This window comes from Colletotrichum higginsianum, chromosome 4 (assembly GCF_001672515.1).
Source record: "Colletotrichum higginsianum IMI 349063 chromosome 4, whole genome shotgun sequence".
Classification (NCBI taxonomy): Eukaryota; Fungi; Ascomycota; class Sordariomycetes; order Glomerellales; family Glomerellaceae; genus Colletotrichum; species Colletotrichum higginsianum.
The window spans coordinates 2,900,081-2,926,025 of NC_030957.1; the positions used below are offsets into that span (position 1 = coordinate 2,900,081).

Sequence of the window (25,945 nt, forward strand, 5' to 3'; positions counted from 1 at the left end):
ACTGAACATACTTTATACACGTAATGCCGTGGGAAAATAAAAGCCTCGTTCCTCAGACCACGCAGGACAGGCGTGTCTGTTCCGTGCCGCGTGCTCCCGCCGACTCCGGGATCGGAACCTGGTGGATGGATGGCCGAACACAGCCGGCTTGGGCCGATGTTGGCCGCTTTGACAACGGGGATTAGAGATGATTCGTGTGCTTTCCGAGAGTATGTCACTGGTTTTATTCCTATAGCTGTAGTTAATTACCACAAACTGTAACAGATATGTAGCGGATGCAAACACCTTGTTCTTCCGTGGCTCAAAAACAGAAGACGCGTTGGTGTGTAAGCCGCTCTCAAGTGTGAAGGTTTCAAGATACTCCTCCGTCTGTATGCTGGTCTAGAGAGCAAGAAGAGCGCTCTTTTCCTGACAGCTTCTTTAGTTGAGGGATCCGCATTTCAACACGTACACGGCAAACCTAAGTATTGCATCGTATCTAACGAAAAAGATGGCCAAGGCAGTCGAGTTAGATGTAGCTGGCTGGCCACAGCCTAAACCATCCCTCAGCTTTGCAAAGCTGGCCGCGCCTGTTGACAACTCATGGAATCATGGCCAGCATAGCTCTCACTTCTCACGTTCCACACCGACGCCGCCCACTGGCCAAAGTCATTGATATTTATTAAGTTGTCTCGTATCCATTACACCCCCGTACAGTACATCCACTCCATCATCTACGTCTTCGCCGCCGTCGACGCCCGACTGGTCCGCCCCGTGTCCGGCCGCTGATGGCTCATCTCGATCATGCCGTCCTCGGCCCTCGCATGGAACCGCTGCTCCTCCATGTGCAAGTCGTACAGGCCCTCCTGTGACGACACCCGGTCCCGATAGATCCACAATGACGTGACCGGCCCCCCGGCCCCGGCCCCGGCGGCGAGCCCCTTCTCGCCGGCCTCGCCCGCGGTCTCGGCCGTCCGGTCTCGGATCGCCATCGTCCGCATCACCTGCGCCATCTCGACGGCGCCGCCGTCCGGCACCACGACCCGGTTGGCCACCAGCGCCGCCGCGATGCCGAGCGCCAGCTGCAGCGCCGCCGTCAGCGTCAGGATCAAGTGGATCAGGTTCCAGTGCGACACGCTGAGCTTGGTGCCCTTCATCGGCATCATCCCCTCGACGACCTGCTCCACGTTGATCTCCGCCGCCATCGCGACGACGCCGATGGCGAACCTCGACAGCATCCCCTCCATCATCCACGTCTTGCCGTCCTTGGGCGTGCCGAAGACGGACTCGGCCGGGTACATCTGGTACTGGAAGTCCGTCGAGTTGACCAGCGACGACGCCGCGTACCCCTGGAGCGCGATGGCGGCGGCCGCCAGCGCCGTCAGGTTGGAGCCGACCAGGTGCTCCGGCCGCGTGGCGTTGGCGACCTCGCCGACGGTGATGTTGCAGGCGTAGTACCACGGCGAGCTGTCCGAGGCCTCGAAGGCCGTCACCGTCGCGCACCCGGGGCCGCACGCGTACGTGCTTCTGGTCATGAAGGTCGTCTGGTCGGTGCCGCCGCGGACGGGGACGCCGATGACGAAACGGCGGTTGTTCTCGGTCACGACGGTGATGTTGGGGCTCGTGCCGTTGCCGCCGGCCGTCACGGGCCACGCCGTGCACCTGGTCGTCGCGTTGATGCTGCGGTCCGTCGCGACGGTCACCGGGTTGCTGTTCAGGTCCGCGATGGACTCCTGGGACGTCTCGTGGAACACGTATTTGCAGTGGTCTTCGGAGCAGAACATCAGGGGGTCGCTCGGCACGAAGATGGCTCGGGCCGAAGGTGCTTCCTCGATGGTGGCCGTGTCGTATGCCAGGGACATGGTGCCGTAGCTGTATGACCATCGGAATCAGCAAATGTGAGGTTTCGTCGAGACAAGTGCTACTATATTGTCCTGGTGTTTGGAAACTGACTGACCTGTTCGCCGTGTACTGCTGAGCGCCCAGTGAATTGGACTTTGACTGGACAATCTTGGCCGTCTCGATGGTGTCCATGTTCGCAATCGACACGTTTCCCGGGACCAGCAACGCTCGTTTGTCGGCCGTTTCGGTCGAGTAGCACAGCCCAATGGCGGCGAGACCGACTTGGGAGCCCTGGGAGATGGGAGAGAGAGAGTTAGCTGGTACTTAATCTCCAATTTCAAAAATCATCTCACAAGAGAACCGGGGAATATCTCACAATCGTCAGGATGAGCCAGCCCAGGGCCGCCAGATGGATCGACCACCTCTTGGACCGCACCGCCAGCATGATGGTGTGCTTCAGGTTGTCGGCCTGCAGAATCAGCTCGACCTTGCGCTTCGACCTGAACCGGCGGCTCAGGATCCACCACCGCAGCTCCGCCACCATGTGGTTGAGGCTGCTGGCCACCGCGAGACCCAGCGCGATGGAGAGGCCCGTGATGAGCGCGTTGTACTGCCGCTTCGTCGTCTGGTTCATGACCGTCCTGCCCGAGTAGACGATGATGACGGTGTAGATGGACATGATGACGCACATGGTGATGGCCCACCGCGAGAACACCTTCATCAGCACCTTCATCTTGGACTTGCGCCGCGCGGGGAGGCCCTGGAAGTAGCCGTTGTCGGCGTCGTTACGGAGGATCGAGGCGTTTTCCATCTCGTCTTGCGGCGTCAGGACGGGCACTGTCCATGGAGGAGTTGTGTTAGTCTCTTTTTCTTTCTTGTCTTTCGTGGACGGGGAAGACGGCGGGGGGTTTTGTTGACGGGTCGAAGGGGAACTTGCTCTGGGCCCTCCTGAAGGGGTAAGGCATTGCGCCGAGTCGGACGTTCGAGAAACGAACCCAGTTTGCCGGCGAGATCTGCGATTTAATAACACAAGGTGTCGTGCCGGGCAGTCTCCGTATGGTGCGACTAGCGAGACCTCCTGGGGCACTGGAGAAGCGCTCGGGAGTCGTCGAACAACAGGCATTACAAGGTTGACCCTCTGAGCAACGTCAACGAGGCGGGGAGGGAGGGCCATTATCTTTATTGCTCCATCGCAAGGCAGCCGGGAGAATGTGGATACAAAAACCCAAAGGTAGAGAGAGTGACCGTACAAAATCGGGGTCATCGTTCCTTGGGTCCCGGTTGTGGATTCATGAAGGTAAAACAACAAGGCCTCCCGGTCACTCCGACGGGGCGGTCCCAAGAACAGCGAGCAAACCCCCCTTACCCGCTACTCGCGCCGAGATGCTCCCAAGAGTTGTCAAGGCATTCAAGGGACGCGTCGGCCACGCAAAGTGAGACACGTCAGATCCCAGTGCCGATGGCCGATATAAGACTGCTTGGCTCGCCACTTCAGTGCCACGACACAACCACTCACTCCAATGGCATCGAATTCGAGAGATATGACGCCCACTGCTGTGTTTACAGGTATGTTCAAAACTTACTTCAAGCATTCGGGACGCTCCGCAGTGCAGACAGCCGCCCCAGCTCACGACTCATGCACGCTAGGGGGGGGGCCCAGAAGGGCCAGGAGGGCTGAAATTAAGAGTAACCACCCTGCAGTTTTGAATTAGGCCATCCCGAATGGCACTCTGAGCTCATTGGCGTGACGAACTGCCGAATCTGGCAGAGGCCCGCCCTTACCGGGACAGGACGTTGGTATGGTATAGCAACTAAACAACTTGCTGACAACGAATGTGCTTAACGCCGGCGTCCCTTGATGCTAATGCGGCGCTGTTCCTGGCCGGAGGAATGCTGCGGGCTAGCGGGTCAATCTTATTTTTCCCTCCTACGCATTCCTCCGTATTGATCAACGGACTGACCACTGGCGTTCCAGACAAAACAGGTGCTTATTTCGGGAAGCCCTTCTCATCCTTCACAACCGAAAAGAAAGAAAGAAAAGCCGAGCGTCCGCCCCCCCGAATTATGTCTCCAGAAATTCCACATAATAATGGCCGACGCCACCGGGGGAGAGAGGCAAACAGACCCAGACATGCTGAGGCAGCCGACGACAGCGGCCCCAGGACGGCTGACAGCGTTGCCGTCATCCGTAAATAGTCCATATGACAAGATCTTGTCGCGGCACACGTTGCCGCTGCGCTAACGCCCCCGTTTGGCCGACTGAGCCAAGTGGCCGGCCAGCATCGTGCCAGGTATGCTCGTCGCCCGCGCGTCCCGCCGGCAGACTTGGCCTGGACCACCCCTGTCTTTCTCCTGAACACTCGGTGGAGTTGCATAGCCTTATGGAAACTACCGTATGCTAGCACAAGGTGAATGTCACCGGCAAAGGGGGCGGGGTTTTGCTCGCTATTACATCCTCCATGGCCGGTTCAAGAAACAACGAAACAAAACTCAACAATTGGAAAGCCAATGTCGATTTAACATGTGCTAGTCCACATCAGGCTGATGATTCAAAGAGCGCTTCTTTTCATACCCACAGATAAACCATTCGGTTCATCATGATCATAATACTAAACAAGTAACATTTCCCCGAGGCAGCACAAACTTTACGTTTTGGCCTTCCACACAACATGTTTTGTTGCCCAGTTGACGTCAAGCGGCCTAGACCCCGTCCGGTAATCCATACAGCATCGATTGTGCCGCAAATAACTACCAGTTGTCCACATAGAGAGAACCCAGACCCAGAAGGAATCTTCGTCTAAAACCTTGAAGACTTGAAGTGGAAGGACGATATGTTAACAAGGCTACTCAGAGAGTCATCGTCTATCCAATCCAAGCAGTTGGCCTTTCACGTTTGTGAGCTGTTAGTAATTTCGTACAAGGGCAACAGCAGAGGCGCTGAAAGCCAGAGAAATCATATTCAACAAGTGAGTCAATGAATCACTGTTTCCTGGTAGTGTTCTAGCCTGAAGAGTCTTGAGAAAGGTTGTGTTGGTATCTACATGTAGTTCAAAAACTACACATCGCTGTACAAGAGAAATCCTGGATTGTCCACCGCACAAACTGCCCACGTCCAGGCTACACTTGGCCAGTAGTCGAACCAAATGGACATGCGCCCACCGTCCTCGGGCACGAAAACGGACCCGTCCAGTTGGCGTTCTTGTTCGACTTTGGACGGCAACGACCAGGCCAGGAAATGGTCCCGTTGCGGGCCCAAAGGGAGCGCCCTACGGGAATATTGCACCGGGTGAGTGAGAGTCGCATCAAGGTTCCAGACGCAGCAGAGGAGAATCACTTACAGGGAGTTGCCTAGAACACCGTGACACAGGCAAGGGAGTTTCCGCAACAGCCCCTCGCGCCAGATGCATTCCCTGCCCAACGCGATGGCCTGTCCGATTTGCTCCCTCATGTCGGGAAACAGCCGCTCAATGTGCACCAGCGAGGAAACGAAACCAGGTGCGCCGTGGCAAAACTGCACGAGCTCGCAGTAGACACGGTCGCTGTCTTCCGTCGGCCAGTTCCCGCTTGGCTGCTGCAAGCTTAGCATCCGCTGTAGTGACCCGCGCACCATTGAGTTGGATGCCAGCTTTGGATCAGTCAAAAGGAGTTGAGTCAGGATGCCGATGTCGCCGTGCACGGCGCCGGTGTAGCGCTTCCCGCGCCATGTCCAACCCGGCCCTGCGCCGAGCATCTTCTCTATAATCCGACCCTTGACAGTCGCCAACAGAGAGACCGATTCCGGTCTCTGGCGGATTTGGTCAGCTCGTTTTCTACGCCATCAACTTGTGAATCATCTGGGAACTCACACAGGACTCTACAGCGCGGATCATGTAGAGTATTCCGGCAAACCCAAAGAGAATCTCATGGGGATGCTCGCCCCCGTCAACAAGCCTCTCCAACACTTCGCGAAACCTTGGCGCTTTGGTCTCGTCCAACATGGTTTCCACAGCGCAGTACGCCGCACTCTCGCACGCAAGGCCGCATGGAGCACGATCGCCGCCTGTGCGCTTGGCGCCCATGTACGAGGCAGCCCACTGCTGTAGGGATCGACCGGAAATCTTCATCTCGGGGTACACAGCGTGGATCCTGAGTAGCAAGTACGCCAGAGCCGTTGGGCCGCGGAAAAAACCACTGCATTCTTCGTGTGTGTAGGATTCTCGGAGGGGGGCATCGCCAATGGCGTGTTCTAACGCGTCCTGCACCCGGGCCTCTGGAGTCTCGGCGACAGAGAGGTAATCCTGTGGAAGACTAGGGGTCTGGATGAAGCGTGGCTCTGGCGGCGCGGATAACGGCATGTTCATTGCTGAAGGGGATGGCTTGTCGTCAATGAACTCTGTGATGGTAAAGAAGAGCAGTCTTGGGCTTTCTCGGAGCAATATGGCTTTATTTCGCAGCTTGCCGAATGAAACTTATATTGCCCACAGTTCAGGAGGCTGTTGATACAAAGATGACGCACTCATAGTTGCGGGGTAGTCTTACTGGCAATGATGACTAAATACTGAGTCCGGAGGATTCGGTACAACAGCTTCCGCATGTTCACCCATGGAGTTGCCATAAACTGACAATGTGATGGCTTATTTGGAGCAACGCAGGTGGCTGAGTATTGGTTATCTGTACATCATCTAGGCATCGCACATTTGTGCTCTGAGCTGAGCGTAACGACAAACATTGGTTGTTGCTTGGTCATCTTCCCTCTTAGCTGTTCACAACTACCACCAATAGCCGAGTTCAGATCAAGCAACATATTGTTACATATCGTTACGAACAGGACGTAATAGGGCTAACGGCTTGCATAAACTGTGTTGAAGACGTTTGCAATGTCGGGTCGTCACGAACTAGACTCATGATCCTCACTTCATGCCCCTTTCCTGAGTATCAATAAGGGAGTCCCCATACACTTCTGGTTTAACTCCTGCCACGTCTCCCTGCTTAAGACTCGGATAACAGTGATACAGTGCCCCCACGGAATGTAGACAAGAAGAATAGGATAGTTGGAGACAATACCCTTGCTAGTTAATCTTGGGTTGAAGTGATTGAAACATGAGCTTGTACTTTTCATTTAGATTTCGCGCATCTCGTCCGGTGGTACGAAATCCCTATGGTCTCAAATGTCACCATAGCCAAGGTTGTACGACGCCGATAAAACATAGTTCCTGGCCGTTGCAGGACCAAAAAAAAGAAAGAAGTCACACATCTCTCTGCTGAAACCATCCATCTAAGAAACAGGAGGACTAACATATACATATCTGAATATCGACGGAACCGGTGAAGGCCGATTTGACGTGTTGAGCAAGTACAGAGAATCTGGCCTGGCGTCCCGGACAATCCTCTCCACAGCATCCTGAATTTCAAGAGCTTTGAACCGGTCTTGCGGGTCGATCTTCAGAAGGCCTTCCCGGATCAGCTTGAGGAGGTCGCCCAAAGCCGTACCCACCTGACAACGGGGATCCCGTTGAAGGGCGTCCATTGCATCTTCCACGGCGTGGTGAATCTCGGCCCTCCGCTCTAGATGGCTAATTGTCAGGCTGTAGAAATTGGCACTGCCGTAGGTTCCGTCAAACGACTTGCTCTCTCTGCGTTTCCTAAAGCCCTCGATGCCTTGGAGGCCGTACAGCAGCCAGACGATGTGCTCCAACAAGATACAACCAATCGACCACGCATCATAGGCGCGGGACCTCGCAACCTTCGGGTCCGTGTCGGTCTCGGGGGCCTGGTACGATATCGTCGTGGCCCTGGTGGTGGTCGGACCGATTCTGAGGTGCGTCATCTGCTTGTGGACTCGAGACACGCCGACGTCTGCCATGACCAGGATGCCTCGTCCACCGCTGCTTTCGTGCTTGTCACCGCGATCTTTGAAGTGGAGGATGTTTTCGGGCTTGAGATCGCCGTGGCGGCAGTTGAGGCTGTGCAGAGCCTCGAGGGCGCTGACGAGGCCGCGGATCTGACGCAACGACCACAAGATGACCTCTTGACTCGGCGCCCCGGGATTCTCTCGCTCCCAAAAGTCCCAGAGGCTTCCGCCGTCGGCCCATTCGAACATGACGAAGAACTTGTTCCCGGCTTGCCAGGTTGCGATATGCTTGATGAGGTGCGGGTGGTTGTGCTGTTGGATGTGACTCAGATTCTCCCATTCCTTTTCAAAGTTGGACTTGGCACTGTTGTATTCTCCCCTGAACTCCTTGAGGGCGACTTTCAGACCATGTTCTCCGCAATTCTGATTCGTTAACAACCAACCGTTAGTGCCGTTTAACCTCCTCGGAGCAAAAGAACGGTACTCACCTTGGACACTCGCTGGTGGGCAGGATGGATCCAACCTTGGTGTACGGCGTTGTAGGGGCCAGTGGCCACCTCTCGTGTGTCTGGGAACATTGGTAGGGCACAAGCGGGGTTGAGATCAAAATGCCTCCCAGTCTTGTCAAATACGGGCGACAACAAGAGCCACTGCTTGTCGAGAAACGATTTGATGGACACGGTCTTCCAGCTCCCGAAGGAAGCAAATGTTTTCTTCCCATGATGAGTGAACGGGGTAATACGACCAGCGTCGTCTTTCCTGCTTGAGAGAGGGAGCTGATCGTCCGTGAGCCCGTCTCTGTATAGTTCTTTGATGGCAGAAGCCTTGTCTATGAAGACAAGTATGGAAAAGACCTTCCTGGCATTTTGGACGACATTGCGAGACAGTTGAGGGTTGCGAAGTCGAGTGATGGAGGACAACTCCTGCTCCACACTGGCTTTGGTGATGATGGTTTTTAGGCTGCTCAGCGGTACGAACTTTGGGCCGCGGAACGGGCTGTCGACCAAAGAAGCGTCGAGGGTATCAAATAGGGGCATTGCGGCTTAGAACTGACGCAGCCTCGCGTGAGCTATATGACTGGAAGTTGGTTATCTAAGCTCGGTTTCTTTCTAAACGGTGAAGATGTCGTAGAAGCAGGCATCTAAAGTCGTCAGTGGTGTGAAAATAGAATGAACATGACTTCCTGGGAAAATGGCAGGGGAAGGCTTCATGAAGAGGCTCTCCGGGCCCTCCTCTCGGAGGGCTTCTAAGATGAGGCTCCGGCTATGGTTCGCCTGGACGCCAGAGGCTGCGTCAGGTCGGATAAGGCACTGCCGGATGTAAGTGGTGTCGGTATTGCTTCACCATCCCATCAGTCACTTGCGAGAGGGGATAGCTGTTGGACAATCCGTAAGCTCTTACGCCGCGAGCCTGCAGCAAGTAGTCTCTCGAGTGTGCGTCTGCCAGGCCACGTTCTGCAGGGAACTACTTCATGTACCCCCGGGCCAAGAAGAGGGAGCCAGAGACCGAACAGCCCGCCCTGCTACTACCCCTCCTTTGATATGTACTTCCCACACCCACCCACAGTCGGGGAAGAGGGAGGGCAAGATAAGGCTCTGGAGCTTTACAAGCATCCAGAACGACAGCAGCCACTGCAATCACGACACCACCTCCATCTTGACACTTGCATGTCTGACGACCGCATGATAAGATGCCAGGCCAACTACTGGTGCAATGCCAACAAGGCAACCAACCAAGAAGCAGGCGCAGCGATGCTCAGTTATGACTCGCTTTCTTGACTTTATCCAATGCACGCATGACCACCACCTTGATTCACTTCTCGCCCAATGCGGTCTTCACGCCAAGCTCGCTCAGTCAAGCACCTCTCTCGTTATAGGCATGCCTGGCCGTACATGATGCGGAACATCGATGACCGGCAGCCTGCGGTCTGAGGCTCAGCCGCAGACAATGCAGATGCTCTGCTTCGTGGGCGCGAAAGAGCTGACCGCGTAGCCCATCAGATGCATGTCAGGGATTGCATGAACATCCCATCGACCCCTCCCTCCCCCCGGGGACAACTCCACGTCCCAGTGTCCCTGCTCCATCGACCGTTCAACAACACGGCTGTTGCTGCGCCCTGCTTCCCAGCTCTTCTCCCAGCTCCATGTCTTGTTTGTGGCCCGCGTCAAATCTTTTCTTCGGATTTTCAACATTCAAGCTATCCGCGGCCACATTAGGCGTCGGCGCCATGAGTCTCTATACCGAGGTCAACGACATGATGATAGTCACGGCCGATTGCAATGGTCAGGACTCATTCCTTCCCGAGGGCCAGCTTCGCCTTCTTGTAAAGAACCAGCGCTTTGCCGAGTTCCTGGGGCCTAATGCTCCACGAGCCCTGATCGACTTCGTGCACGACAAGGCTCCAAGGGTTTTCTTGACCATCTGGTCGACATTCGAGGAGCCCGGGGTTTCGGACTTACTCCCCATCATGGAGAGACTCCAGCAATGCAGTTTCACCGATGATATGCTCCCCTTCGACAAGACTGACTACAAGTTGAAATGTCGGGTCAGGGGCACCGCCAAGCAATGTTCCCATCCTGGACCGCTGGATGTATTTCACGACACAGTATGGAATGAGCGCAAGCTCAAAAACTTCTGCACGGAACAGTGGGGGTTCGTTGTCCCCGTCTTCAAGAAGGGTGAGGCTAAACGAAGACTACCTGCCGGCATCAGGCTGCCCTTCTTGCACTTCAAAGACGGGGGACGGGGTGCCTTCTCCGACGTGTTCAAGGCTGGGCTTCATGTCGATCATCAGAAATCTTTCGGGTTTGTAAGTCTTCCGAGAAACCTACATCTGATGGCCTCGCCGATGAGCTGCCCGCTTACGACGGACGACCTGACATACACAGGAACTCCCACCTGACGACATCGTCGTCCCCGTTGCCGTGAAGAAGTTCAGAAACGACCCAGAGGCGAAAGTGAATGCCCGAAACGCCTGGGAAGAGGAAGCGACAACAGTCGACAAGCTCGGATCGATCAGCCACAAGCACTTGATCCAACGTATGGCTGCCTTTAGCCGGGGCCACGAGTACTACATCATGTTTGAATGGGCCGACGGGGGCAACCTCGAACAGCTCTGGTTATCTGAGCCAACCGCCAAAGACCACAAGCTGACTGGCGACCGCATCATCACCGTCCTGGAGCAGCTGTACGGTCTGACAGATGCGCTTTGCCAGCTACACGGCACCAACACTCGCACAAGCACAGGTCTCATCCAGCAGGCGGGAGCCCGCGCCAGAACACTCGCCCCTCCTGTCAGGAACGGCATACCCGCCATCGAGGTCGACGGTCTAGACGCTTCCGAGAGCCCTCCGGTCACTGAGAACTGGCGCCATGGCGACTTGAAGCCTCAGAACATCCTCAAGGTCGGCAACTCGACCTGGCTCGGAACCCTCAAGATCGCGGACCTCGGACTGGCGAAGCAGCACCAGCTCTTCACCCATCTCAGGGACAACCCGACCAACACCAAGTTTACAACGCAGCACTACGAGGCTCCCGAAGTAATCATCTCAAGCAACGTGCCCAGGTCACGACGGTACGACATTTGGTCGATGGGCTGCATCATCTTCGAGTTCGTCGTCTGGCTCCTGTAAGTCAGACTACCCACTTTTCGGCACCCCCCCCATTTCGGCACCCCAAAAATGCCTCAAATGCCTCATCACCAGAACATACCCCTCAACTTTCAACATCAACAACATTTTCTATACTTATGCGAATAACCTCATTTTTTCCTCAGAGCTTCTTTTCAACCTTATGGGCCAGTATACCGAAGATGAAGTCAATCAGGCCCTTGACGCAATAACCAACGGCATGCCCATTAAGAGGGCTGGTCAGGTGTATGGCATCCCAAGATCAACACTTCAGTATCGGATTAAGGGCACTCAACCAAGGTCAATTGCCTTTTCTGACCTGCAGAGACTTTCTGTTAGTCAGGAGGCTAAACTGGCTGAATGGGTTCGCATTCAGCATGCCCTTGGTGTTGCCCCAACCCATCTGCAAGTGAGGCTATTCGCAGAAAGGATCCTCCATGCCATGGGGGATACAGAGCCTATAGGAAAAGGCTGGATCCAAGCCTTCTTGAAGAGGAATCCATCAGTCAAGGTCCAGAGAAGTCGCCCTATCGATTCTAGGCGTGTTAATGGGGCATCTACTGAGGTCATCAGGGACTGGTTCAAACTACTCGCCATACCAGAGATCACCAGCATCAAACCAGCTAATAGATACAACATGGATGAGACTGGTATCCTTGAGGGCCAGGGATCTAATGGGCTGGTGCTGGGCATGTCTGAGACGAAGTCTGTACGTAAGAAACAGCCTGGATCAAGGGCATGGGTATCCATCATCGAATGCATCTCTGCCCTGGGCCATGTTCTGAATCCCCTCGTTATCTATAAGGGCAAGGCAGTCCAGCAGCAGTGGTTTCCTCTAGACCTTGGCCCTTATGAAGGATGGCAATTCACTGCAACGGAGAATGGATGGACTTCAGATGCCACTGCAGTTGAATGGCTGCAGAAGGTCTTCATCCCTCAGACTCTTCCTCAGGGCAAGGAGGTCAGGCTGCTGATCATGGATGGACATGGGAGTCATACAACGACTGACTTTATGTGGTTATGCTATATAAACAACATCCATCTATTGTTCTTACCGCCACATACCTCCCATGTCCTCCAGCCACTTGATCAGTCAGTCTTCAGCCCTGTCAAGGCAGCCTATAGGAAGGAGCTTGGATACCTTGGTCAGTGGAATGATTCAACTGTTGTAGGCAAGAGGAACTTTATAGGCTGTTATCAGAAGGCTCGTACTGCAGGTATGACGATGCAGAACATTAGAAGTGGTTGGAAATGGACAGGGTTATGGCCTGTCTCTATGGCGAAGCCTCTGATGAGCTCCCTACTGCTCCCATCAACACCAGCAGCATCAGGATCATCTGATCAGGTCAGCAAAGGGCAGTCTGGAGGCAAGGAAGCTGAAGGATGGGTATCTGCGTCATCTGCAGTGGCATGGTCGACGCCAAGGAAGATGAAGGATCTAGCTGGGCAGTTGAAGCTATTCACAGAGCTGGAGAATGATGCCTTTACTCAACGCCTTCTATTCAGGAAGGTAAAAAAAGGCTTCAGCGAGCAGGCATATGAGCTGGCAAATACCCAGCAGAAACTGGAGCTTCTGCAGGCCCAAGTCACCAATACTGCAGTAAGGAAAAGAAGGGCAGTCCAGCTGGATCCTAACACTAAGTTCGCCAACATCAAAGACATCCAGCAGGCGCAACTTAAGGCTGGGGAAAAAGAGGATGATGCAGCCGAATCCAGCGACTCTGAATACCCTAGTGAAGCTGAAAGCTGTATTGTTGTTGCATCTAGAAGAAGTCAATGATTAATTGAAGTCGACGAGTATGATGGGAATAGCTTCATTTTTGGGGTGCCGAAATGGGGGGGGTGCCGAAAAGTGGGTAGTCTGACTTACGGCAGGGACGCGCTTTTGGCATTCTACAAAGAGTCGGACCGTTTCAAGGACCATTCATTGGAGACACTATACTTTGTCGCCAACAGGCGTGGTGGCACGGCGAGAGTCGGCGATGTCTTCTCACACTGGATGAAGCACATCCTGGACAACGACCCCGAATGCAACAAGGCCATCCCGACGGTGCTTGGAGACCTCCTCAGGCTGGTGAAGACCAGACTCATGGTGGTTGACTTGCCAGGTCCAGGAAGAACACAGGGCCGCTGCGATTCCTCCAAATTGAGAGAAGAACTAGGTAACATCCTGAAGAATGCCAGGTAAGTCAACATACCCACTTCCTGGCCCCCCCCCCTTCCTGGCCCCCCCAGCCCCACCAAGCTACACCAAAAGGTGCTACTTTTTACTACACCCTTAATTAATTACCTAAAAAGACTATAATAAAAAGAAAACTATATATAAGTAGATATTTAAGTATAGTTTATAGAAATATATAAATTAAGTAGTATAGTATACTTACTACTTAGAAATAGTAGTATTAGTAAAAGTATAAAGTTTTATATAGTATTTTCTACTAAAGTATTAACTACTATATATACTATTATAAATTATATAGAATTTATATTATTTAAAATAATATTTATATAAACTATATATAGAAAGTAAGCTATCTTTATAGCTTTATAATAGTAGTAATAGTAAAGTTATTCTATAATAGAGATCTTACTAGTAAAAGTTTACTATTATAAAATACTTATTATAGACTAAAACTATTATTAATATATATAATAAGCTTTATTAAGTTAATATAGTAACTATAGTCTACCTTAAATCTATATAGTAAAGTAAAAGTAGAATTTATACTACTATACTAAAATAATAGTATAATAAGTAATAGTAGTAAATTATATAGAAAATCTAACTTTTATTTTTATAGTACTATTTCAAGCTTATCTTACTATTAATTTATTCTTTTTATTTTTTTATTTATAATTTAAGTTAAGATCTTTAAAATAATATTTTTTTTATTTTTGTAGCTCTTTTAGGCAATTAATTAAGGGTATACTAAAAAGTAGTACCTTTTGGTGTAGCTTGGTGGGGCTGGGGGGGCCAGGAAGGGGGGGGGGCCAGGAAGTGGGTATGTTGACTTACTCCCTTGAGAAGCGCACCAGCTACATACTCGCAGATCCGATCCGAGCACGCATATTGCCTCCTCGTCCCTTTGGAAACAGAGAAACGGCCAGGAGTGGTACCCATTTGCTGCCTAACGAAGGGCTTCCACTCGAGCACCGCCCCGCGCCGTCTCGATCTAGAGCGCCATCACCAGCACCGCTTCTAAACCCGCGGGTCAGTTACACTCCCGCCCCCTCCATAATATGCCCCGCACTCACACGGATCAAAGAGACTCTAATGAGAGAGTGCGTCCTTCAGAATGTACGTTTCGTCTCGCCAAAACTCTTTCTTGAAGCCAATGTTGACGCGGGAAAATGTGATTGACCCTCAGACTGTAAGTTGAACCAACCCTCCAAGCGATGCTGTCCTGTTCAGACTATGCTCACACACAACCTTCGTAACAGTATGTAGGAGAAACCCTTGCGCTCGCTCATGTACCGAGCTCACTAACCATTCCGTGTCCTACGGATGTACGTGTAGACGGTAGGTCTCAATCCCAAGGTTTGGGAGGCAGCTACTCACACCAAAATGTTTCGTAGCACGTGAGCACATGAAAGAATAAGCTGAACCCGAGGTTTGACTCTTTGCTGACGCTCACGGGTCTCTCTGCATTTGCTAGGAGGTGGGCTTCATCTATCAAGTTGTTATCATGTGTGCAGCTGGACTAAGAGAGATAACAGTTGAATGACGCGTGGGAATTCGTTGAAGACAACGGCTTCGCTGGCCAAGTCTTTAATCGCCACCTACAGCTCGAGGGTACCCATCCGGGATCCTCCAGTGTCACCCCGGAGCGTGCCTCCATTCTGTGCAATCGTTGTCAGCGACTGGACTTCTGGGTCGTTGGCTTTGCCATCCGCGACACTTTGTCCGCTTTGGAGGCCAATTGGAACATCTGCGAGCTTTGCCGTCTTCTTCACGATTCCTGGCGGCGTTTTGGCACAGCGGACTCCGTCGAGTTTCGTCGTGTCGGCTCCGTCCTCGCAATACGGGGCTCAGAAGCACCGGCCCTGTCCATTTACAGGACCAACTTGAACGGTATTCAACTTCCTGGTCCAGGATAGCTTGCAACCCATCACGCAAAACTACATACATGTACTGACTTGCCAACCCGTTCCAGACTCGGGTGGTCTTTCTAATCCGCCCAAAGACATCCAAATCGGATTCCCCAAGCTGCCCGACATCGGCTGCCCTACACATGTTGAGATCCTCCGCCAGTGGCTCCAAGACTGCGATAAGAACCACGCTATGTGCTGCTCCGACAACAATCCTGGGTCGTATCCTGCGAGGACGCCAACCAGACTCATCGACGTCGGCCCAAAGGGCCAGGAGACGGTACGGTTGCTCGAGACAAGATCTTCCCAGCAAGGCGAAGATCCTAGTAAGCCCGCCGGATTCGAATACATCGCGCTGTCACACCCATGGGGCGACAGAGCTCTCCACCAACACTTTTGCACCACCCGGGACAACATCCACGACCACATGAACCGGATCTCTGATGACAGCCTCCCGGCCACTTTCAAGGACGCCATCAGGGTCACGCGGGATCTCAACGTTCGCTACCTTTGGATAGACTCCTTGTGTATCGTGCAGGGCGAGGACGGCGATTTCGAGGACGAGGCCCAGCACATGGAGACGGTCTTTAGTTCCGCCCTTTGCGTCATCGCCGCAAATAGCGCCACCGGAACGTCGGATGGCTTTTTGAAGCAGAGGCCGGACCGGACGGTAGTTGTGGTCGCGAGACCCTCAGAAAGTCCATTCTATATCTGCGAAGCCATCGACGACTTCCAGCGCGACGTGGTGGAGGGCGCGTTGAGCAAAAGGGGCTGGGTCTTGCAAGAGCGAGCCCTGGCCCGGCGGACCATATACTTCACCAGCCGGCAGGTATACTGGGAGTGCGGCGAGGGCATCCGTTGCGAGACACTGACAAGGATGAGGAAGTGAGCAAGCCGAACCCCAAATGTCCTCTTGGACGGACCAAAGGCTCACACACAACTGACCCCTTTCCTAGCAGCCAGGCGGCGTTCCTAGGCGACGCCAGATTCCCCAACGTGGCCACCGGCTCCTCCAAAGGCGGCCAGATCCGGCTGTACGAGTCCCTGTACACGCGCTACTCGCGGCTGCAGTTCTCCGACATCCGCGACAGACCCATCGCCATTGCCGGGCTGGAGCAGCGTCTCATCCGTGCCTTCAACACGAAGGGGGGATACGGTGTCTTCGAGCGCTACTTTGGCCGGGGCCTGCTGTGGCGGCGAGACCCGGACGACCTGCAGACGGCCTTGGAGAGAATCGACTTCGCGCCTACGCACCGACAGCAGCAGCAGCGGCTCCGCTCGTTCCGCGTGCCCTCGTGGTCTTGGATGGCGTACAAAGGCTCCATCACCTTCATGGACCTGCCGTTTGATGCCGTGCTCTGGGAGACGAACGACATCAAGTCGCCTTGGTACTACCCCCCGCGTAACGGATCGGACAAGTCCTGGCTTTCCACCAGCTCCGACGGCGGCCAGGCCGAGCTCGTGGGCGTGGCGAGAGACTTTGTTGAACTTGTTCGCGACGACGGGCGTATCATCTACGACGGAGGCGAGCGGCCGCGGGATGTAGCGCTCAAGTGCGTCGTGGTCGGGAGGCGCAAGTCGGAGGTGGTGGCCGAGTCGTACGTGCTCGTTGTTGCTCCAAAACCGCATGGCGAAGTTGATGCCGCATACGAACGGGTGGGTGTTGGGGCTATTCCCGGGAGTTGGATTGTGACGGGTCAACCTGGGCTGGAGGTCCGGATCGTCTAGAAGACGTGAACAGCACTACATATACTACTGGGCCACGAGTTGCCGGTGTCCTGGCCTAGTCATCTCTCAAACTCAGGCAAGGTGATACAGGAAGTATGGGATGAGGCGTTGATAGGCTTCTGGGCAGCTCAAGGCCTCGGTTGCCCGACGTCAACACAAACTCAACACACCAATAATAACAAACGCCCCTTGATTCATGCGCTTGCTCACCACAAACATCACAAGGAGAGGCAATACAGAGTAGCATACCCGTTGAACCAGCCGAGGCCGTAAGGAAAGCAGAGTCAACGCCCTGCATCCAGTAAATAATCATCCAAGGTTTCAAGCGCTGCAACCAATATTCTGCAGGCCAACAACATAACTGGTCGGTTCCGTTGGTTAAGGCTTCTCGGCAGATATCCTTGGTTAGGCCTCGTCAACAACTCACAAAGGCGTTGTAGGGGTTCTTTTAAGGATCATTCTTAAGCCAACCGTTTGTCTTTGACAACCAACACAACTGGAAAAACGGACGGGCCAGATTACCAGAGCTTTCAAATCCTCACGTTGATTCCGTTCATTGAAACTGGTGTTATTGATATAAGACTGCCCGACAGGAGGCGACCCGGTTCATGTCCCCAACATGCTTCTCATGTGTTGGAGCATGGCATGAACTCTTGGTTCTTCTCGAAACACCCGCCCTGGGAGAACCCCCCCTCACCCCCCAGAGCAGAGAACCTGCAGTAGTAGTTGGCAATGCTGATATTTCTTTCATCGTGAATTTTTATGTTCCTTTATTTGCCTGCCTCGTTGATCACATTATTTGAACTATTTAGCACAAGCAATGGCATATCCAGCCCCATCAGGTCTGCCCAAAAACATACATGGGCCATTCGAAGAAGATTAGAGATGTGCAATGATAGATGGCGAAAAGCGTCGTAATCCCTAGAGTATTCTTCATCCACGCTCACACCACTTGTTTCCCTGCTCACGGCATCCTCTGCAGCTTGAGTCCGCCGCACCGAAGTTTAGCTTGCCGTCGTGTTCGTATCTGCTGTGATTGCTGAAGAAGCAGGATTCTCCTGCGGCGCCGCTTGTCCCTGTCCCTGTCCCTGTCCTGTGGCTGTTGCGCCAGCCGCTGGAGGAGCCGGCTGTTGAGGAGGCGGTTGCTGAGGAGGAGGTTGCTGAGGGTTCTCTGGCGCAGGAGGAGGAGCCGGCTGTTGAGGGGCCGCCGGCGGCGGCGGCGGAGTCATGTTGGCCGGCATCACCAACGGGGCATTGCTCAGCGAGAGGATCCCCATGTTGACTGCGCCTCTGGCCCCACCGAGAGCGAACGCTGCGTTCGAGATTCCCTCGGCTGGGACCTTGGACACGATTGCCTGGCTGAGCGCGGCGGAGAGCATGTTCTGGTTCATAAAGGACATCAGGAGCATCGGCGTCATGCCGAGCTGGTCCAGGGCTTGGCGCTGGAGCATCGAGGACATGACCATGATCTTGAGGCTCTTGGTCAGCGTGTCGGCAGCGGTCTGCAGGTTGACGGCTTCGGCAATCGAGATCGACTGCGTCGGGAGGATGTCGGTACGCGCTTGGGTGAGGGCGAACTCGATGTCCATCACGGCCGGCACAAGCGGCTCGGCGCTTCTTGGATCGGTGCTGAGTGTCTGAGACGGGACGTCAGTGAGATTTGTTAGGATGTCAGAGCTTGAAAAAGGATTTACCCTGATAGCAATGTCTAGATTTGAAGCTGCTGTTGATACTGTGACGATGGCGTTCTGGATCGTTACTACGTCCCTCTTCCTGATCTCATTTGACGGCGCCGCAAGCGCGACGTTGAGCACCAAGGAGCTTAGAACAAGAAAGGCCCTCATCTCGACTAGCTTCGCTGACCAGAGCGAGTGAAAGCAAGATGAGGAGTGAGGGAAAGCAAACAGAAAGACACGACCGCCAAAAGGAGACGTGTGACACGAGACAGGTAAAAAGCTGGATATCTGGCTGGGGCTGCACGGAATAGAGCTAATATACGACAATAATATGGACTTTCTAGAGTTGGGATGTCCCATGCAGGTTCATCGCCCGAAGAGTTGGTTCTATCCGGGCCATTTAGGCCCGGGTGGAAGTGACACGTTGGGTAAAGCTTGCTCGAAGTCGAGTGCTTCAGATCTTGCGACGTCGGTTCAAACTTGCCCCCCCCTAGCCCGATGAATGGTCGCGAGGATCCAGTCGGGTTCGAGGGATATTTAAACCAACAGAGCTGTGGACGGCGAGAGTCCATGACCTTGACAGTAACCGACGCCTTTTAAGGCAATCACGGAGGTCCGGTAAACGTTGAAAATGGGATGAAACGGCATGTAAAGCCCGCTGGTCACTGGCCACTGTGACAGCCGCCAGGTTGGGGAATCGTCGAGAGGGTGTGAAGGATACTTCTAGCCGGCAGTCTACAGGTGTAGTCTGTGCGGTCTTCTGGCGTTTCCTCCTGCAAGAAACAAAGTACGAAAGACAATCGATCATGGACTGCGAGATGACGGAGAGGAGCGAAACCTAGCTTCGTGCATCAAGGGGCCGTCCGTTGAACGTGCACGACCAACCCATCAAACCCGCAGATCCTCGCTAACAAGCTACCTGCAGTTCCCCTGGATTTTGCAGGCATGTCCTGGATATCAGCACGAGATGAGGACGGGCGAGCTTTTGACGTCGTGACCTTCAAGACCGAGACCGGATGGAAGCGGTGTGTACGCCATTTCCATCGTCTAGCAAGAGAACATGTTCACCAGTAGGTGACAGGTTATAAAAGAGAAGTTCTCTGCTTAAGCTGAGAAACTCTCTCTTAGATCGAGAGAGGATGAAAAGGAAACCCGGTATCAATGAGTGACGAAGCGTGGAAAATAAGATTCCGGGTTCCTATCGGCTTAATTTGGAAACCCCCCGCAGACGGTCTCGTCCCCGATCATATCAATACAGATGACGGTAACCTTACTAGGTAAAAGTCGAAGCGGTGGCTCGTCATGGGAGCCTTACCTAATCCTTGTCAGTTTTTGTGGTTGATTGCAGATTTACACTGAAGGATCACGGAGTCATTCCCAGTTTCTTCTCAGTCGGGCGCAACAAACTACGACCCCAAGTAACTCTCTGATGTCACAAATGCACGTAAAGTCAATCGAAGTCGGACCAGCCATCTCCATGCCGAGATGCCGAAGTCAACCACCCATCAGCCATCGTCTTATACAGCAATACCGGATCCTGTAACCAAGGACTCATCCATTTAGCTGCACAAAATTGACAACTCGGAAAACACACAGCACGAGATATTCGCTATTCGTCACCAACTCAACCACTGATTTGATCCTCAAAGTCCTTCGCTGTGGCCGCTTCGCTTCATGAGGTTGAGGTACGCCACCTTCATCAACGAACGACGAGTGTTCCAAATCAAGGAATAGATAAACAAGTGATCTATCTGCTCGCTTATCGTGTACGTCACTACTAACGCTCTAATCCAACTCCTCTTGGCTACGTGTACCTCTTTCATTCCCCCTCCTTACACTCCCAAAGACTCACGCGATGCCTACCGTCGTCGAACCACAACCGCACCTTGTCGGCGTGAACGCAGACAGCGTGGCGACCTCGGCAGCCGACCTGCTCAAATGCGTCTCATACTCTGAGTTTTCCCACAATGACGTCCTGCGCACCTCTTTCGAGTCCCCGAGCACAAGCCCAGGTATCGTCCCGCGAGAGAACGGTTTTTCGAACACGATCATCCGCGCCTTTCAGCAAGACTTACATCTGACCCTGCGGCCGGATGACGTGTGGCTTGCCATCCTCGTGCAGCTCGGCTTCTTCGTCAACGGCAAAGGGCGCGCCGAGGGGCTTCGAGATAGGTTTGTGGAGCACCAAGGCCGCAGGCATCTCGTGGTGGACGCCCGGCCCGCAGGCTTAGCCACGGTCGACATCGGCGTCGTCGTGGACCAGCTGGTCCAGCTCGTCAAGGGCAGCCTCCGAGACCCCGAGATCGCGACGAGGCTGCTTCTCGAATTCAGCACGACGATGGAGGACGACCGGGCCACCGCCGCCATCGCCTTTTTGGGAACCATGCAGAACTATTTCAGCTTTGAGTTCCAGGTCGGCTGCGGCTTCCCCTCAGTCACGCTGCTGGGCGTCCGGGAGGATTGGGTCAAGATGCTAGACGGTCTGGGGCTCTTGTCGTCGCTCAGTGATGAGACCGTCGAATGGGCCGCCTGCTTGTCCAAGGTGCTCGAGTACATGGTGGCCAGCTTCGACCGGCCGCAAGACCAAGACGTGAAGGACTTCTGGATGCGCGCGGTCCACGAGTCCGGGAGGAACGGCTCTGGTGAGCTGGTCACGTTGTCCGGGTGGCTGACTGCCTTCTCGTGGTGGGATCCTTGCGGAGACCGCCAGAGGACTTTCAGCAACAAAAGCGTGTGGAAGCGGCAGCTGACGCTGGACGGAGTCGAGTTCCCCGTCATCAGTGCTGACCATATTCCGGCGTCCATAACAAGATGTCCGGTCGTGGTGTTTGACGACACCAGAGGGCCGGAGGAAGGCGGCGGGAAGATCAACGCCGAGTTTTTGGCTGGCATCCCGGGCTTCCAAGTCCAAGATGCCTCTGCGACGGCGGTGCGACCCATTTCGGGTTGGTGGTTGTTGGCGCGCCGTTGCGAAGTCCCTGGTCAACAAATCACTCAAGCATAGCGGCAGAGATAGCAGATGAGAAAATCCACCAAAGCACAATACATTTGTATCTGTGCCTTTTTCCACTGGCCGAGAGGATCCTTCTATACACTGTTATATCGATGGTTTCAAGTCTGGACTTCACTCGAAACCTCAACTATGACAGGCTGCAGCAGTGAAGCGATTTCACACTCAGTTCCCGCCTTTCATATTCGTAATTTGTCAACTCCTCTGCCTATCGTAAACTTTACTGTATTTAAACTAAAACAAGGTAAACTAACCAGAGTTCAAATTTCTCTGTCAAGAACAGTAACCTCAAAAGAGTATTACGACTTTGGCAGTCAACTGTGTATGCTATAATACTTACATATGTCGCTTGGCTGCCCCATTCAACAATTATGCATAGCATCTCTCAATCTCAGACACTACCAGCCTCTCGAACGCTATTTGTAACTGGAATCCTTCCGTCTCCGAGGCCCCATCGGACCCGTCGTCGAAATCGCCGTTTATACACCTCCGTACGGCACGCCAATACACCTCCCCAACTCTCGGGAGCAGTTTGTCGCAGAACTCGGTGGGGAGCTTGTCCCTGAATTCAGCGTCGCTGTTACAATGACGACGCAGCTCGCTCAAAGTGCGCCACAAACCTATTTCGAGGAGGACTAGCCCTAGACTGTAAATGTCGAATCTGGCGCAGTACCGCGGCCTCTTGCCCGATGCCGACTGCGCATGCAGGCTCGGATGGTTGTAGAGAAGAATCTCGTCGCGTCGGCTCTGGAACCCGGCCGTGGAAATCGACAGTGTCTCGGATAACTCCAGGGGGTGGTCGGGGCGAGACAAGTCCCAACCGACGAGATACTGAGGGGGCAGTGGTCGCGGGCGCGGTCGAGCTGCCGAGGCTTTCGCTGCTCCGAAACCAGAACCTGAGCCATCGCCGCCGTTTTCCTGGACAACTGCCGGTTTACCTCTGGAAGACGGAGACGGGATCTTTATCTCGGATTCGGGCGCCCAGGAGCATATGATGTTATCGCTTCGGATCGACTTATGCAGCCAATCAACAGAATGGAGATGGTGGACGGCCGTGACGAGGCCTTTGGCGAGTTGAAACCTCTGCCCGATCGGAACTGGAACTTGGGTCTCGCGAATCAAGGCCTGTAGGGATTTCAAGCGGTTACCGGCAGATCCCTCGACCGCAAAAACGACCCCGATCCTCGAGTTGTCGGCATCGTCGACGAGACCCTTGCAGGGCAGCGTCATGAACTTCTTGAAAAGTTCGTCTTTGTTAAGTAATCCCACGAGGCCACCTAGCCGCAGGGTCTGCTCGAGACGGAAAGGCTGGTCGCGGTTGTAGTACTTCCACTCAACCATGACCGGCTTGTCTTCCAGAGCCGTCAACGTTCTATAGTCGCCGTGCGGGAGGCTTCCTCTCTTGAAGTCGCGAACTTGATAGGAATGAATCCTTCTCGAGGTTTGGTTCGCGCCCGAGATAGTTGAGAAGGAGTACGCCGATACTGCGTCGTCGGTTTGGCTGTCTCTCCGCTCTTGCATCTGCCATTGCTTGATCTTGGCCATCGTCTTCAGTTCTGGGCGCGATGTCGTCCCTTCCAAGGTATCATGGTCCATGAGGTCGAGGATGGTCATGTCCGTCTGCCGGTCAACCTGTGCCTGATGCGCAGTGTCGAGGAGCACGACCAGCAACTCGTTTGTATGCCCAATTCGCTTCAACAGGGCCTCAACCCGGCCTTTGTCCGACGTTACCCACTTGGTTCTGAGGGCCATGCTGGAGCCTCCGCGCGAAATCACATTCGAATGAGCCTGAAGAGAGGCAGACGGTTGTTTCTTTGGTTCCTTGCGCAGCATTTTGTCCCATCTCGATTGTTTTCCGCCCTTTGGGACTTGCAGCGAGGTGTTGCTAGGTATCTTCTCAGGCGGCGGTGACATTCCTGCATACTGCATGATGATCTTGGTTGCCTCTGCAAAGTCGTTTTTCATGTCTGTCAGAGCCCTCGTGGTCAGATCAACGAGGATCGGATTCTCCAAGCGAAGTTGTGACTCGACGGCGCCCTTCAGTTGAATCTGATCGGTTGGCTTGCAAAGCCCGGAATTACTCGGACCCTGCTCGGTCCTCCGTAAGATGTCCTGGATGCTCAACGTGGCACACCACCTTTCAAACTTCAAGGCTTGAACTTGTAACTCGAAGTGAGCGTTGTTTTGCTCGTGAGCAAGGTTTGAGATTTGTCGAATCTCGTTCACAATCGACAAGCAGGTCCCGGCCGCCTTGACGAGTTGCAACGATACCCCAACCGCCCCAAAGATTTCCAGACCCCCAGCCGACATATCGGATCAAGACAGAGTGAAATGGTTTTTTGAAAAGGCTCAGGCTTTTTGCGTCAGCTAGGAAGGAAGAGCGCTATGGTGATCGCAGGCAGTGGAAATTCCACAAGAGTAACACTTCATATGGGAGGTTTCACGGCAGCAGATCAGGCTGTCGTGATGGTGGCGGAGCGGAGGCAACCCAAGTCAGAGATATCTGACATGCATGGAGTATTGGCTGTCAACAACAGTCAATTGGTCAGGCTCGACCTTTCATATGCGCAATGCCTATCACGAGAGCGACCCCGCCTTGGGTCGCCTTGGGCCGCCTCGATTTGACATCGGTGGCTTTACCGCAGCCTGATGATTCAATTATCATAAACTCATGCCACCTCCATTCCACTATCACCACCAGCATCCTCGGGCAGCTGGAGCGTAACACTGCTTCTTGCTAATGCCACTCATATCGTCGCCACAATGGAGTTCGGCCACACAACAACCAGGACGCGGCTTGCTCCCCAGGGAAGCGTCAACTTGAATGATCTCCGGCTCTCTGTCTCACAATCTCGAGCTAACTTTACCAGAGTCAGGGCTCGTGCAGGTCGATCGACGAGCCACGCGGGACCCAAAGCCGATTTCCTTACATTCGTCTCACTCACTTGCGAGATATACCAAGCCCAGGGAGATGACCTGGTACCAATCCAACAGTACCCTTCCGTTCTCGAGACTTACCAGGGGAAAGGACACACGAGCCTCGTCACTCATGCCCAGCTAGCCCTAGCCGCGCCCTCTAATTTCAGTCGCGGCACAATCGGGTCGTACTCGGAGGGCATCGTCATCAAGCGGCCAAGGCACAGCATCCTGGAAGAGAGGGCCGATGGCCTCAACAGCTTCATCACAGAATTGCGCATTAGATCCCACGCGCCGCTAAAGTCACATCCAAACATCACCCGCCTCCGCGGAGTAGGCTGGGACTTTGAAGACGAGGATGCCACTATCCCGCGTCCCATCCTCCTCGAAGAATTCGCTCCGCAAGGCGCTCTCGACAACTTTTGGAAAAACTGGAAGTTTGTCAAGATGAGCTTCAAGGCTAAGTTGGACTTTTGCCGCGACATCGCGGAAGGGTTATCCGTGCTTCACGACTGCGGCGTGGTGCATGGAGACGTCAAGCCCGAGAATATTCTCGTCTTCCCTCGGCACGATGCGCGGGACTCCTTCATGTTGAAACTTACAGACTTCGGCCACTCTGTCATAGAATCCGACACTGCAGAGACGCTGCCAGCATTCACGCCACAGTGGTCCGCTCCTGAGGTTACCAAGATGACCAGTATGACTTTCCAGCAGATGAAGGCCACGGACTACTATTCCTTTGGGTTGGTCACACTGTCGATCATGCTGGGCCGCCCATTCTACACGGAAGTGGAAGAAATCGAGAGCCATAAACAGGATGGCAGCATACTTCTCGAGTTGGTGGGCATTGTCGAGAAGGAAGATCGATGCAACGACGACTCGGACCTCGAGGTAGGCACCATCGCGCGCCTCCTCAGCAAGACGGTCCAGTTGAACCCCGACGCTCGAAGTTTAAGGGGCTCAATGGACATCATCGACTTGTACTTGGTCGAGAACCAGGTTACGAGTAGCCGCGTGCCGGTTGTTCATTGCCCCACGGTTCGCGTACCAGCACTCGATGTCATCTCCAAGGTATTCAATGTCCGATTCAGTCAATCTTCGGCCCGTTGAACCGTACCTAAGTCAGTTTCGCAGGTTTCTGTTGGTTATCATACCCTCATCAACTGCAGTCATCACTTGAAGGCGCGCATCGTGACCACGCTTCTCGAGTTGGCCACCAAGCCAAATGACCCACGAAACTCGGCTG

General features: G+C 53.8%; 9 protein-coding genes across 9 annotated transcripts; 4 read left to right on the top strand and 5 right to left on the bottom strand.

Annotated features, from left to right (window-relative positions):
• Nucleotides 1-713: 713 nt before the first annotated feature.
• On the bottom strand, nucleotides 714-2,995 carry CH63R_06170 (uncharacterized protein; the record flags this gene model as incomplete). Its single annotated transcript, XM_018301145.1, has 3 exons — nucleotides 714-1,851; nucleotides 1,937-2,112; nucleotides 2,198-2,995. The coding sequence occupies 3 exons, from the start codon at nucleotides 2,993-2,995 to the stop codon at nucleotides 714-716; spliced, it is 2,112 nt and encodes a 703-aa protein (XP_018158995.1).
• A 1,881-nt stretch (nucleotides 2,996-4,876) lies between these two features.
• On the bottom strand, nucleotides 4,877-6,155 carry CH63R_06171 (Abscisic acid ABA receptor; the record flags this gene model as incomplete). The annotated part of the gene is made up of 3 exons (XM_018301146.1): nucleotides 4,877-5,087; nucleotides 5,160-5,605; nucleotides 5,667-6,155. 3 exons carry the CDS (start codon nucleotides 6,153-6,155, stop codon nucleotides 4,877-4,879), a joined length of 1,146 nt encoding a protein of 381 aa, XP_018158996.1.
• A 920-nt stretch (nucleotides 6,156-7,075) lies between these two features.
• On the bottom strand, nucleotides 7,076-8,688 carry CH63R_06172 (Serine/threonine protein kinase; the record flags this gene model as incomplete). The annotated part of the gene is made up of 2 exons (XM_018301147.1): nucleotides 7,076-8,074; nucleotides 8,140-8,688. 2 exons carry the CDS (start codon nucleotides 8,686-8,688, stop codon nucleotides 7,076-7,078), a joined length of 1,548 nt encoding a protein of 515 aa, XP_018158997.1.
• Nucleotides 8,689-9,878: 1,190 nt separating this feature from the next.
• On the top strand, nucleotides 9,879-13,380 carry CH63R_06173 (Tol-like protein; the record flags this gene model as incomplete). The annotated part of the gene is made up of 3 exons (XM_018301148.1): nucleotides 9,879-10,460; nucleotides 10,540-11,190; nucleotides 13,237-13,380. 3 exons carry the CDS (start codon nucleotides 9,879-9,881, stop codon nucleotides 13,378-13,380), a joined length of 1,377 nt encoding a protein of 458 aa, XP_018158998.1.
• A 1,196-nt stretch (nucleotides 13,381-14,576) lies between these two features.
• Nucleotides 14,577-17,097, top strand: CH63R_06174 (TOL protein; the record flags this gene model as incomplete). The annotated part of the gene is made up of 4 exons (XM_018301149.1): nucleotides 14,577-14,651; nucleotides 14,998-15,352; nucleotides 15,435-16,254; nucleotides 16,326-17,097. 4 exons carry the CDS (start codon nucleotides 14,577-14,579, stop codon nucleotides 17,095-17,097), a joined length of 2,022 nt encoding a protein of 673 aa, XP_018158999.1.
• A 1,004-nt stretch (nucleotides 17,098-18,101) lies between these two features.
• Nucleotides 18,102-19,133, bottom strand: CH63R_06175 (Cell wall protein; the record flags this gene model as incomplete). The annotated part of the gene is made up of 2 exons (XM_018301150.1): nucleotides 18,102-18,734; nucleotides 18,792-19,133. 2 exons carry the CDS (start codon nucleotides 19,131-19,133, stop codon nucleotides 18,102-18,104), a joined length of 975 nt encoding a protein of 324 aa, XP_018159000.1.
• A 1,495-nt stretch (nucleotides 19,134-20,628) lies between these two features.
• CH63R_06176 (uncharacterized protein) lies at nucleotides 20,629-21,777 on the top strand (the record flags this gene model as incomplete). The annotated part of the gene is made up of 1 exon (XM_018301151.1): nucleotides 20,629-21,777. The coding sequence occupies one exon, from the start codon at nucleotides 20,629-20,631 to the stop codon at nucleotides 21,775-21,777; it is 1,149 nt and encodes a 382-aa protein (XP_018159001.1).
• A 375-nt stretch (nucleotides 21,778-22,152) lies between these two features.
• Nucleotides 22,153-24,093, bottom strand: CH63R_06177 (Serine threonine protein kinase; the record flags this gene model as incomplete). Its single annotated transcript, XM_018301152.1, has 1 exon — nucleotides 22,153-24,093. The coding sequence occupies one exon, from the start codon at nucleotides 24,091-24,093 to the stop codon at nucleotides 22,153-22,155; it is 1,941 nt and encodes a 646-aa protein (XP_018159002.1).
• A 453-nt stretch (nucleotides 24,094-24,546) lies between these two features.
• Nucleotides 24,547-25,809, top strand: CH63R_06178 (Serine threonine-protein phosphatase 6 regulatory ankyrin repeat subunit b; the record flags this gene model as incomplete). Its single annotated transcript, XM_018301153.1, has 1 exon — nucleotides 24,547-25,809. One exon carries the CDS (start codon nucleotides 24,547-24,549, stop codon nucleotides 25,807-25,809), a length of 1,263 nt encoding a protein of 420 aa, XP_018159003.1.
• Nucleotides 25,810-25,945: the final 136 nt, after the last annotated feature.